General features: G+C 41.1%; 1 protein-coding gene across 1 annotated transcript in view; it reads right to left on the reverse strand.

Moving 5' to 3' along the window:
• Window positions 1–2,947: 2,947 nt before the first annotated feature.
• Window positions 2,948–14,035, reverse strand: part of AACS (acetoacetyl-CoA synthetase) — a 49,752-nt gene continuing 38,664 nt past the window's right edge. Inside the window, exons 11-18 of the mRNA XM_067307083.1 lie at window positions 13,036–13,100; window positions 12,721–12,843; window positions 11,330–11,443; window positions 10,657–10,782; window positions 8,533–8,602; window positions 7,490–7,548; window positions 5,968–6,170; window positions 2,948–4,295 (exon numbers count right to left, since the gene is read on the reverse strand). Of these exons, the coding sequence (XP_067163184.1) occupies window positions 4,158–4,295; window positions 5,968–6,170; window positions 7,490–7,548; window positions 8,533–8,602; window positions 10,657–10,782; window positions 11,330–11,443; window positions 12,721–12,843; window positions 13,036–13,100 (898 nt within the window). The 3' untranslated portion in view covers window positions 2,948–4,157. The remainder of the gene's footprint in view (window positions 4,296–5,967; window positions 6,171–7,489; window positions 7,549–8,532; window positions 8,603–10,656; window positions 10,783–11,329; window positions 11,444–12,720; window positions 12,844–13,035; window positions 13,101–14,035) is intronic.

The raw sequence follows: 14,035 nt of genomic DNA on the forward strand, positions 1-14,035 counted from the left end.
GGCAGCGAGCGCTCACGGCACACGCGCCTTCTCCTCCCTCGACAGCTTGCTCCGCACCCGAGATGCGCACGTTATTTAGGAAGATGTTTAAGAAAGCCACCTCGACGTCTAGCAACACCAAACGCCCGTGTGGGTCATCCTGAGCTGCACTTACCCGCGGGGAACCACGGCAGCAAGACCCAGCACTCGCACCAGGTACGGGACGCTGACGATTGCTCCCAGATGTCTTCCACCAAAGCTCACTCGGACACCACCTCCCTGCCCCGGCGTTCCCTACCGACACCAAAACCCAACGCTACAGTTCTGTCTGAAGAACGAACTTTTACTCCTTGCTACTGCATTTTATATATTATTTTAAACACCCATTTAGGTGTTTGACTGACTGCTCTGCCTTGTAAGCGATATGCTTTTAAATATGCAGGCATTAAACTGAAAGACAATAATGGCCCCAGGGAAGTTGCATTCCATCAGGCAATTACCTGTGTTTTTAAAATCACCGAATAAGTCATTCACACAACCACTTTCTCTTGCACATAACAATAAACAATTTTATCAGCTATGCCCTGCTTGGGCTGTTGTGTTCCAGCTCATTTTATTTTTTTGAGAACCACCACTAACCAGGGAAATTAATAGAAATAATAAGCTAGCGGGAGGGGAAAGTACCTGTTGTAAGAGAAGCTGACAAAAGCAGATTTCTAAAAGAGAAGCGATAAAACAGCGGCTCTCAATGCATCAAGGGCAAATGGGCCAGTTCCATCACGTAACTCAATGGAGTTGCTCTCAGATTTGCAGAGGACCGAGTCAGAAAACCACCTCGCCTGAAGTCCCTCTGCTCCAAGTTTCCTTGCTGTTGAACGTTTTTGTCAGAGGCTTAAAGCAATTTCTAGGACGACTTTTATTTGCATGTCACACATTCAGCTAAACTCTGCATATGTAACGTCCCGACCGAAACGCAGCAAACCCGGAGTTACGAACAGGCAACCAAGGGGCTGCACGCTACGGTCTACAACTAGGTACTTTCCGGCTGGAAATGCCCAAGCTAGATGGGGAGCCTCTGCAAGGGTTACCATAACCCGTGCCTTAAGGGCACCCCAGGGCTGTGGTACTGCTAACACCAGCCCTGTTAACCCCGTAATACCAGGCGTTGCCCTACCCCGCCGGGAGCCGCAACTTCGCCGCAGCCAACAGGACTTCAGCCAACACCACCACTGGGACCCCAAAACCCAGGACGCTTTCTGCACCGGCTTTGACTTTCTCAAGTCCCAGCACTGGCCGAGCGACCTCAGGACCGCGCACAGCCAAAACCACCCTCTGGTCTTTGCAGCTGTGCCTGGACGCTGCCAGCCTGCAGGGATCCCTGAAGTGACGCGTGACCCCTGCTACCCTGCGCAGTAGCCCCAGAAAGGGGCTGCCTGCACCTCGCTTCGCTCGCCGGCAGCGCTGGTGGCTCAGGGGACAGGATCTGAAACGGGAGGAGGTGGGCGCAGCAGATCCGCACCCTGTTCCCAGCTCCGCCGCAGCCTCCGTTAGAGCGTAAATCACTTGGGGGCCGCTGTGAGCCCCCACTTACCCTCCTTCCCCTGGACATCCCGGAGCCGTGGGAGTCCCGCACTCGGGGCGGTCGGACCCCGGAGGCCAGCTGAGGCATCCAGGCGGCATCCATGGGCAAAGCACGCAGCCCACCAGGGCCTTTCCAATACGTTTTACAAACACAATGCAATACAATTTCAATGCAATTATACAAATACAGCACTGCATTACTATACCTTCTTCTTTGTTTGTAAATATAAGTCTGGGAAAAGCTTTATAAAGTCTGCCATTTGCAAAGATCAAATTATATCTGTTAACAAAACTTTGTACAGTGTTTCAAGGGGGATATAGGATTTAAAGAAAATCCATTAGCCTTTAGGCACTATATATGTTCGTAATGTATCTGTGCTTCTAAACTGTCTTTAATTAATGAAATATTTGAAAATTACTTATTAATAAGGATCTGTAGGCTTTGTAAACTCCAGACATTTTGCATGAATTAAAGAACAATATAATGAAGTTTTAATGAATACAAAGTCACAGTTAATCTAAAATTTATATATAGCATGCCAGAGGGGAAAGGAGTTTAAAAGTACTTTTAATCATAGGTTATTGGCAGCTGGGTTGCTCATTTCTGTACTTCTTTAATGAATGCTTGGTCTTTATATTAAAACATATAGGATCCCAGCATGCTATACTGTCTGTCTTGGCGCAGTGCAAAAGGTCAAATAGAAAGCAGCTTATTTAAAGCCTCATTTGCTAATGAGGCATTTCTGCATCCTGCAGCGGACCTGGACGATGCAGTCATAGACCATCAGAGAGTCGCATTTATAGGCAGTTTCACTCTTACTGGATTAGCAGCAGCAGGATTTGATGTAACCACTTGAATTCTGCTCCAGCCTTCAGCCGACCGGCGCTAGCCAGCGGCAGCTGTCGCAGGGCGGAGAGGATACACAACTAACTTTTACTAGCTCCAGCTGAACACGAACTACACGAACTCCTAGATTTTGCGCTAAGTAAAGGAGTGCGTGCCTCTCGGTGCACAGACGTGCCACCTTTAACAACAGTAACACATCCCAACGTACAACCCTTCTTCCTGTGCTGATACAGGGCACATCTTCAGCACACTTTCTTCTGCTCCTGTTGACTTGTGACCTTTAAATGAGCTGGTTGTGCAAGTTTAACTATAGCAGCAATGTCTCACCTGTCCTGGGCGCTACAAAACAAACAGGTAAAACTTTCAGAGAGCAACAGCTTTGTAGTGGGGTGGACTTGGATAAAAATGTTAGAATAGATAACAAATGAAGCTACAAATGATTCCATGACACCCAATCAAATGGAAAAGAAAACAAAGACATTAACTGAGTGAAAGTGGAAACAAATATATATATATATATACACACACACACACTTATATTAAGAATCAATTTATTTTCTTTTAATTAACTCTTTATCAATGCTGAATGCATCCAACACAATTATCAAGACACCCAAGATTTTAATGCATTAAATACTTAACCCACAATATTCACATAGTGCAGGAGATACGAGTGCCAGGGATTTGGTACAACTACTGCAATTGTATTTTCTTTGTGAAAAACAAAACAATGTTTTAGTGCTTCCATTTTACTGTTTTAATATACTCCTAACAGTATTTTTCCCTTTATAAACTGGAAGGATACAGAGCTAGAAAACATTTTAGTCTTTCACTTTCAACATGGCATTTAGTAAAAAAGTTACAAAACCCATCAGGTTTTAATAAATGAACACACTGGAACCGTTCAGCTAACGTAACGCCAGACTGTTGCCTTAAAGACAAAAAACCCCTTTGAAACAGGAAGGGAAATGCTGTCCTCAGCTGCAATGATGTTAATCCAGAGTAACTCCAGTAAATTCAGTGTAAATAAACTGGAGTTACACCAGGAATAAGGAGGTGACTGTTCTCTCACTTTCCGAATCCCTAAAAGTCAATGAGCTAAAAGCTTAAAACAATAGGAAGGATACATCATAAAATGAAGCAGCAATTATCTTCAAGGGTACCGTGAGATATTTCAAGACTGAAATCATTTGGAGTCAAGTCAAATGGGTGCAGTGTGTTATGATCTGGCTTAATAAAAACATTTAAATGCACATTATGTATGGAATGCTTTCTTGTTGCATGGTCAAATATTTAAAATTGCTATGTATTCCTTGCATTTGGCTCTAAAACATACAGATTGGAAAACTAAATTTAGCTAAAAATCCAGTTAAAAAAAGGAAAGTGAATCTTTTATGAAAGAGGAATATTCTATTATGAACCGCAACTTTTGCTATTGGTGTTCCAGTTTGATGGGCCGCTGACGTAAATCTAACCAGAAAAGATGCATTCATCATATATATAAAAATCAGAACAGGCAGGTTCCTCCTTCCAGGCTGGAAGAATAACTCCAAGACATATGGCGTATTTAACTAATAAAAGGGAGCTATGCTTTACCCAAGCCTTTCATAATGCACTTAACGAAATATTTTTCTTTTAAAAGAACCACTGGTATTAAATAGAGTTTTTTTTTTCTTTACATACAGTATTGGTATATACAAAACAAACACAGAACAAAAGACAGAGGCAAAAAAGAAAAAAAAAAGTGGCTTCAGAAATTCTGAAGCTCAGGAATATTTTGGTACAGGTCCAAAGTCTCTGGGTTTGAGAAAGCTCCCCGCTGCGCAACTTCTTTCCCTGCAATTATTTCTTTCACAGCTACTTCCACTTTTTTTCCATTTATCGTATACTGAAAAACAAAACCAGCAATGATAAAATTAAACTTTTCATGTAGTTGGTTTACACAGAGATTAGCTACCTTGGAACGCAGTCATAAAGCGCAACATAATGTCTTCCCTTTCCTGTTACACTTGATGGAGGAAAGAGTTTGGTGCATCACTTGAAGAGCAAGTGAATTCAAAGAGTTTTGTATGTGATTTATTACTCCAAATGGTAATACTGTGAACCTGGCCAGGCTCCAATTTAAACTGGTGAAACTGTGCTTTGTGTCACTGCAACCCTAATCACTTCAACACAGCTATCCCCAATTTCTGCCAGTATACAATATCATCAGGAACAGGCTATTTTTAGAAGGGGATTCAAATACATTTCTAAAAGTAGCAGAAAATAGAAAGAGGTTTCCTTTCCAAACAAAACCTTCAAAGAAAGATAGGAGACAGCTTTGATCACTTTGCCACAGTATATTTTACCTGAAATGTAATTAAAATTCATTCAATTGTAAATTCAGTCAAAGCATGAACTAATTAATGATCTAAGCAGGCACTCCTGAGGGGCAGACTGTCATAAACACCTCACTGCCATCAACTTTATCCTGTACATTCAGGTGATTTATGCATCTTATAAGTTCAACGTTTTATGAGGAAGCGCAGCTGCAGCCTGGAAGATCGAGGCTTCACCATTTAAGAGGCTCAGGGGTTCTTACACTCACCCAACTTAGATATTCTGAGCCTAATACTGCTTCCCAACATGTCGTGAAAGAGCAGCAACTCCACAGATCGGAATCGTATCTCAGTGGGTACTATGGAGGCTGGCAGAACTGAACAGGTTTGCCACGCTTGAACCCTAGGCCGTTTTCACACAGGAACGTACACTGGGAAGTACACAGGTATCAGAGTATCGAGCATTTGGTCTGAGGTCTCAAGCCATTTCTCTGGAAGCATCAAAGTCTACGTGTGACCGGACATGAGACAACTACAGCGCACCCCCACCTGGCAATCAGTAAGGGGTTCACAGAGCTGCTGAGGAAGGTCTAGCATCAGAGAGGAGCAGCAAACAGGCAGCCCAACTCGGAGCTCGCGCAGCAAGGAAGAGCGCTGCAGAGCCCCGCACTGAGCAGCTCCAGCAGGCTGAGCGTGCAGAGTCTCTAGGTGTGGGTACTTCACCCTCCCCCTCTCACCTGCACAAAGGTTTCGTTTTAGTCATCGCTAAGACAGTGATAGAGCTACATTTAAATGGCTAAACAGATGCAGAAGTGAAATGGTTTACAAAATGATTTTATACATTTGCTCAGTGCTCTCAGCTTTCACGAGAATGTCATTTGAAACAGGAAAACAAAAACAAAATAAGCTTACGGGTAGACTGAAAAGCCAAAGTTAAATTACCTTTTTAATATTTTTCTTTAAAAGACTTGTGTTTTCTCAGGACTATATACTTAACTCATGTATATTTATAACCTGAGAATGGGCATTTTTAGGTATTGTTAAAAAATAAAAACATGCTTAGCTGAAAAGGAGAAGAAATGAAGTTGCTAGGCAACATAGACAAACTATTTATAAAGCTCGAATACACTTTTGAGATGCTAAAATTTCCATGCGTGTGGGTTTGAAGAGCAATGACAACTGCTCCTTAATTACTATTCAAGGTGACAAAGAAAAAAGTAGGCAGCATTTTTCATGACATACCGGAATGCCTTTGGTTTCTAGAATGAGGCTTGGAACATGTCTAGCAGAAAGTGCTATACGTATTGCATCTCGAATTCTTTTCACCAGATCCTCACTGAACGCACAGTTTAAGGCCATCTTCAGGAAGAGTATCACTCTTTCCTCCCCATCTTTGTTGTACTGCGGGACACAGAGGCTATCTGATACCTCCTCAAAGGCTTCAACTGGAGAAAAAGGAAAAAAAGAAGTCTTTTAGCATATGCATTTGTGTTTTGTTCTGGATGCACCTTTTTGTAATTGCACCAAAGGAAATACATCACATCTCCTAGAGGTGGAAGGGGAAAGAAGGACATGCTGACGAGGTTATTCTCAAAGAGCTTCTTCAGGGTGCTCTGAAAAAATCTAAAATTCTGACTCCTGCTCAAGTGAAAATCCAGGTTTAAGGACTGGATATGTTTTGGCTCAGGACAAGCAAAATTTGCTACAGCTTTTGGGACTGATAATGGCTTTTACACAAAGCCATTTGCTTTGGCTTTTCTCACAAACCACTGAGGTAAGGCAAGGCTATCATCCCCACTGCTGCATAGACAAAAAAAAAACATGCCTGATCACAGAAGAACGAGGAGTTGCAAGTGGTGCCTAAGTCCCAGCTTAGCACCTTTGCACGCAGTTTCACAGCCTTTACTGTTAAGAGAGAACTTCTCTGAGCTGGGAAGCGCTGCGCAGCTCAATCTCAGAGGCTGTACTGGATTTAAATTCTAAATATTCAAATCACAGTCCCAGTTGAAACTGCTATTTTTACTGCAAAACCATTGATACTGGGGAGCCAGAACCAGATGCAAGTTACCAATTTAACTTTGGGCCTTTGTGCGTGTTCCAACGCTGAGAGAAACTGTTCCCCCTGGTTTAAGTACAGAAATGCTGAAGTGAAGCATGACCCAGGGCAGCTGCCACAAACATTCACAGTTTTTCTACCACGCACAAGGGGAGGCTGAGCCTCCAAATCTCACACAGCACAGGGAAGACACTGTTCCCAGCAGAACAATATTTCAATTCAATAAGCTACAGCAGTGCAATCTAACCCCTCCACCCTCCTCCTGGCTTCACTGGCAGTCCCTCCGCTCATGGATTCAGTTATGGCAATGTAAGTTATAATCATCAACAATGGCACAGAAAAACAAACAGTGTCAAGAGCTTGTCCTGGGAAAGAAGAAAAGCCTCAGCAGTTAGGCTCGCTCTCACAAAGCTGCATGAAATAATTTGTAAGACCTTTTTGGATGAAAGCAAAATCTAATGGAGGAGAACCCAACACAGCTCAGCTGGTCATCTCCAGGCCTGCAGATGTTTTAGGAAGGCATCCAATTTCAAGTCTACAAAACAGAATTTTACTATTAACACTAATATGCTCTTTAATAACTTTCATTTGGAAAATTGCAAGTCTTTCATCACTTAATCCTTCCAGCCACCTTTATAAGGCTTACCTTTCAGACTTACAGCTACAGACAATGTCATAATTGAAAGAGATGGAAAGTTAATTTCATACCTATGTTATAGATTTCAGAACTTCCAAATCTTACTCCATTTGGATTTAATGTACCATCACTGAAAATTGCACACAAACAAAAAGAAGTATTAAAATGTAATTAGAGTTTGATGAAAAGAAAAAATTTGATGCAATTAAACAAGTCTCTCAATATTTCGTGCAGTGAATATACAGGCAGCCACATGAGAAACAGAATTTTAAAATAAGCTGATTTCAAAAGTCCTTTTGCTTATTAGAATCAAGTTTTACAAAGAACCTCAACATTGTTCTTTCACCTTTTCTACTCCCTCCCTCCCCCTTCCAACGGCCCCAACCAGGTCCAGTGATATTTCTCATTTAAGCCCACAAACACACATATATACTAGTGATAAGAGACCAAGAATCTTCCCAGTACACCGTCAAATTGCTATTGTGTGCCATTACTTTCCAGTCTTATAGCTGGAACCTGTCTCATATAGAGCAGCCTCATGCCGTAAGTATGTCTGTTGAGTAGGTCTGTGTGTGACATTGCTAGTCACAACTTCAAGACATTCACTCAAATTTGTTCTGAACTGCAACTTGCAAATGCAAGCATAAAATTTAGCCCCAACTGTGATCTTGAATTTCTGTGACCTTTTTAAGCTAAGCACAACTTAATACCTGACCTTCTGTAAATAAGTTGTGCTGTAAAGCAAGGCAATGGCAAAGCCAAGAGCAAAAGACAAGTTTCCTCATCTTCCATCTAGGCTGTGCTGTATTGCCTCTCAATCTGACATTTCTAATAGATGATCCATCACTACAAACCATGCAAAACAAAAATCAAGTAAAATATTGTCTTGGATTCACACACATACAAATGGGGTATAGCTTTGAAATGCACTCCCTCCTCTCCAATCCAGTTGCTCTGATCAACTTCAGGGTTGAAATTCACATCAATATTGAATTTAACAAGACAAATATCAAGCTAACAGGCATGATGGAGAATCATCTACACTATGTTCCAAAGTAAAGATTGCAAATTTTGGCACCTGTTTACTCTGAACACTTTCACCAAAATGCTATACCTGCGACCAAGCATGACGATTCCTCCCGTCTTGGGATTAATTTTGCAGTAGTCACCATGGGCCCAAACACCTATTAGAGAACGACAAAGGTTAAGCAGCTGATTTTCATTCTTCCAGTTACAATAGACATTTAATTGCATAACTCTACTCACGTAACTTAGGATTCTTGCTGTAAACTACATACAAAAATATAAACACATCAGCTGTACTTGAGAACTACCAACAGCAAATGAAGTGGTACTTACTTCACTGTGCAAACAATCCACACTGCATACATTATGCATAGCCACCACACACACGGGAGGAGCTCACACGTTAGGATCAAACCCCAGTTTACCTCATCATTTACTCGTTTGCATGACTATATAGTACCCTCTAGAAAATGCATGAACTGGTGCTTTGAACACCGTATTTTGGTGGAAGAGAAAGAATCTTCCACGCAGGTAAGAGTACTCTGCTAGTCTGTCCTGACCCACTTTTATGATGTACAATTCTGTGGAAGAAGCAACCTCTGGGCTTGCGCAGCATAAATAATCTCAGTTATTTATGTGCACGCGCACATAACACCATTTCTCATCTGAACCCATTTACACAGGAGAAAGAGAAAAGGAGTTTCTGGCAGACTCTCTGGACCATAGAGATTCCAGTTTAACAACTGTCACACAGTGATTTTTTCCTTTCAGAGCTATTGCTGTCAGGCTCACATGCAGACTGCGACTTCCACATGGATGTGATCATCTCTTTTTGTTCTTAGAAGACCCCTGCAGCTTCGATAGCCGCTTAAAGAACGTGGACTGTAGCTGACAAACCCTGGCAATGAGGAAACTGCTGTAAAGCTTAATTCTACACCACACGCTTGCAAAACGGTACTGCATCTGTGCGCTGGAAACCACTACCACAGCGAGACAGCGCGCACTGGGCTTGCTATGCAGTCTTTCCATCTTTGTGAAGCAGCAGCAAAATTCAGAATACTGTACTTTCATTTGTGAATGAGGCATCTGTATGAAAAATTGTCAAAAACATTTTGAAGTATACTAAGGTTCCTTCTGACATTAGGATCTTAACTCATCAGGTAATAAAGCAAGCCAGATGAGAAGAAGATAAATTGGTAGTAGAATCGCAAGTTTAAGTGATCGCAGTGTGCATTTTGACATCAAATTCTCTTTCCCCTTGAAAAGAAATAGCTACTAGGTATAAACAATTGGACAGAACACTTGCTAAAATCACGTTAGGAATATTTTAACTGTTTAGAAAGATAGGGGTCAAAGAATGGGACAATAAAAAAGCCTTTACTATTTATTACTACTACTATTATAGCAGAAGGAACCACTCAAAACGTTTAAATCAAAACCTTCATTTTTCCTATATGATTACTATCTCCCTCTGCACACCCTGACTTCTCTTGTGAATCTACTGTTTTGCTGCTATTTATAAAAATACCTGCATCTCCAAAAAGCAGCAGCCTGAGGTCTTGCTCCTGTAAGCCCCTGCCTGGTAGGCAGCAGGGAGTTCAGTGCTGCTGTGCCACACGAGCAAAGGCTCTGGAGGGGCAGAGTCCTCCGCAGCGATGAGGGAGAAAGCCTCCAGCCCACTGTGTATCTGCTCCTTTACTCTTACCAGCACTGGGAGATGGTGTGAAGGCAGAATATGCATTGCCGAGACAGCACAGGTTTAAGCCCAAGCCTCAGGCCAGCACTCACCCCTCCGGACTCCCTCCTCCGGCTAGGCAGGGGCAGCGCGGCAGAGGTGCAGTAGCACTCATTAATGGAGCATTGCTCCCTGCCCTATTCGGCACTTCTACTTCACGCTCATATGCCAGGCAGTCTATGCCTGTGCCACAGATGATCAAGCGGTTATAGCCCTATCTGCCCAATGAGAGCAGGAGCAAAACAGAATCTTTCTAGAGATTCTAATTAAACTGATCTGGACCCAAATTCAACACAAAGCACTGGAAAACAGAGCTATTTATCAAACATGCCTTGGAGTTTTCAACCCTAGAAATCTAGGCTCAAGGCTGCACCCGTCTATTGGTGGGCAAGAACAAACCTGTACTTTCCTAACAGCAGCAACACAATTTACATTCTTAGTCAGTTCAAGCAGTGTCCCAAGCCTGTCATTACATACCTGGGAATTTTGAAAAATAAGCTTTCCTGTATTTGTTTCCATTCTCATCATTCCAGAAGTGTGTAGGTTGACAGGGAATTGGCTTTGTACAAACCAGCTCTCCACTTTCACCCCAAACTGGTTTGCCTATTGACAAAGAAAGAGGTAATTTCTGCATTTTTGCTGCTGTAAACAGCAGGATACCAAAGCAAAGAGCATCTACAGTTATTACTTATATGGAAGATGCTGTGTACAGACATGAGATGAGAGCATTGGTGGTCTTAAGAGTTCGTGTTCAGTTATTAAACTCATCTCTACCTTAACGTCAGTAACTTCAGGAGAGTTACACCATAGGATGAAGCCAGCATGCCATCCACAGCAACACAGTTAATTAGCACACAAACCAGAGGCTAGAATTTGGCCTAATGTACTTTATCAGAGCAATGGAAAAGGAGGGTCTTTTTACACAGTGGTTATCTTTACTAGAGTCCTGCACAAGCTGGATCAAATGGGTCCAAATTCAGGTTTGTGGAACACATCTCCATAGTGAAGTCACCCCTTACAGCTGACCAGTTAGCCATCTGCTGACTGAAACTTAAGGTTATATCCCCTATACAAGTCTCTCACACCATGAATCAAAAACCAACAACTGTTGTATTTCATAAATTTAAGTAACGTTTTAGGCAATAGCTACCTTCATCATTCCATGCTTCTACAGCCATTCCAAGATTTCTGGCCTGAATTTCTCCTTTGTAAACTGGAATTGTAACATTCTGACCCATAAAACATGAAATTATATCTGTTCCACCTACAATAAAAGAAGTCCATTTAGAACACACAGTACTCTTCTGAAATCAAAATGGAAAATTACGTGAGAATCTGGAACAGCAGACTGACGCATTTGACAAATGCATCCAATCCACATTAAGCAGCACAGAATATACAGTCAGTATTATCTAGGATGTTGTATGACTTGTAACAAAAAAGTGCTTTTTTTCTGACTTCATATACGAGTGTCTTTGCAGAGATGTACACCCTTTGTGCAGGAATATTCCTTAAGGCTTGACTTTTCTTGTTCCAATAGTTTTAGATCAATATATATTTTTATATTTCACTTAAGGAAATCTTAGTTTACTTAGAAGTGAGAAAATAAACAGGCCCTAGTTTACAGACTTACATATTTAAGATCATTCAGAAGTGACATTACTGTTTGTTTTCTTTTTGTTTTCATTAAACTAGTCCAGTTACTTGACTCAGTACTTACTCAGTTTGTATTTCTTGTTCTCATTGGCACAGTGGTATTGTTTCAAAAAAAGCAGAATAAAAACAAGACCAATCCTGTTAGCTTTACTCATAAGAATATTCCTCCATATTAGAGATTATTCATATCTATAGCAGCAAATCTAAGATTTAGCACCACTCTTACTAAAACCAGAGCCAGAGGTGATTTCAGTAGCAGAATAGTCAGGTTTTAAATCAGACCAAGTTAAAAGTCCTTTGAAAAAGTCAGTCTTCACTACACAGCAGAATGCGGAGTTCAGTGGGGGACCTTACATGAACAGAAGTTGCCTCAATTAGCACTCCTCACAACAAACTGCATAGCATGTGGGCTTGATATTTCTCTAATAATATAATTTACAAAAAATCTGTCTGCAGTGCCAATTACTTGCCACAAGAGAATTGAAATGGGAACATGGAAAAACCTCTCCAAGAGGTATTTCCTGCTGAAGTCAGCTATTTTAGAATAGTATATTCTGTAGGTTAATAGACTCTTTCCCTGATCTCACCCTGCTACCCCTACGGACAGCCAGTCAAAAAAAAAACCCACCAAAAAACCTAAAACCCCCAAACATTCGCTATGTCAGAAACATTCCACCTAAAAGTCTTTGAGTATACCAGCTTCATTATGGCATATTCAATTATGCAGAAAAACTACACAAAATAGACAATTAATTCTAGTTTAACTATAACCAAGCCTCAATGATCCAAGCCTAAGCTTCCTGAAGATACAGTAGCAAACAAACAAGAAGGAAATGCACAGGCAATGAACAAATTAGTAAGAGACTTAGAGCATAGAAGCATCACCTGAAATGGATCCCAGTAGGACACTACTTTTTATGTGTTTGTAGACATACTCATAGCTTTGAGATTTGAGTGGTGATCCTGTAGACAGTATAGTGTGGAGCGTTTGGAGATTGTGTGTTTCACCTTAAAAAGGAAGAAATCAATGAAATAGGTTAAGATTAAATTTTTAGGAGATTTTTAACTATTCATCACTACAATCCAGAAAGATTGCATAAAAGACTCGACTTATTATTTGTGGACAAGATACAGAGCTAGAACCCATGAGGAGAGGCAAGAGGGAGGGTAAAGAGAATTCAATAGCTTTTTAAATCTTACATGGTTTTAAATTTTTCTCTTCTAGCACAGCCAGCCACTTTGCACCTGTTCCAAGGACGGTGATCCTAGAAGGAAAAAAGTTAAAATATTTTGCATATTTAAATCTGTTAAGATTCTGAAGACCTGCAACTCCCACTGCAGTAAGCAGAAGCTGCAGGCACTCTGTGCATTGATATAGTCAAGCAGTACAGCATCTTAAAGCTTTCTAAGTACAAGGCATGTCCTTTTCAGCAGTCAAAGTCAGATCACATGTTGTTGCTGAAGCTTTGAAACATTTAATTCTACCTTTAAATATTAAGCAAAGCTTTCTCACTTCACACAAAACATTCACTCTCATTTACAGAAATATGTAACTGCAGAACACTCCAAAGACATCACGAAATGTTACAACATTTACTTCATTAATTGGCCATAATTGCCACTGAGCTGTTTAACACAGAACTGCTGCCACATTACACTCTCACATATCAAAATTATACCATTTCAGGACACAGTGTAAGAAAAAATACTTCGTTCTGAAGACAGCAGCCAATGATTTTCTCTTAGACGTATATTCAGTTTCCACTGATGCAAATTTGAGTTGCAAATGCCTAACCGACCATGGAATTTGGCCTAGCTAACTGAATAAATGAATACTGACCTTGCAAGGAGCACATTCAGAGCGAGTATTCAATATATGGCTGCATACTGAATTCTAGCATGATGAGAAGATTCAATGAGAATCCCTATTTGGCTGGCTTTGGCTGCTCATTAAAATACAGTGATTTTATATTACAACAGTCACTGCATGAGTTAATGTTGAGACATCATGGTTAGCACCTTTAAAACTGAGCAGCCCGTTCTGTCTCCCAGTTGCACATCACAGGTCTTTATGACAATGCCACGAGCCCCAGAGCAACTATATTTTATAGGGCATTCACACAAACACTGAAGGCACAGTGTGAAATGAATATTTCAATTAACATAATAAATAAAACACAACTCTGAGAATGTTGTCCAT

The sequence above is a fragment of the Apteryx mantelli genome, chromosome 17 (genome assembly GCF_036417845.1).
Source record: "Apteryx mantelli isolate bAptMan1 chromosome 17, bAptMan1.hap1, whole genome shotgun sequence".
NCBI lineage: Eukaryota > Metazoa > Chordata > Aves > Apterygiformes > Apterygidae > Apteryx > Apteryx mantelli.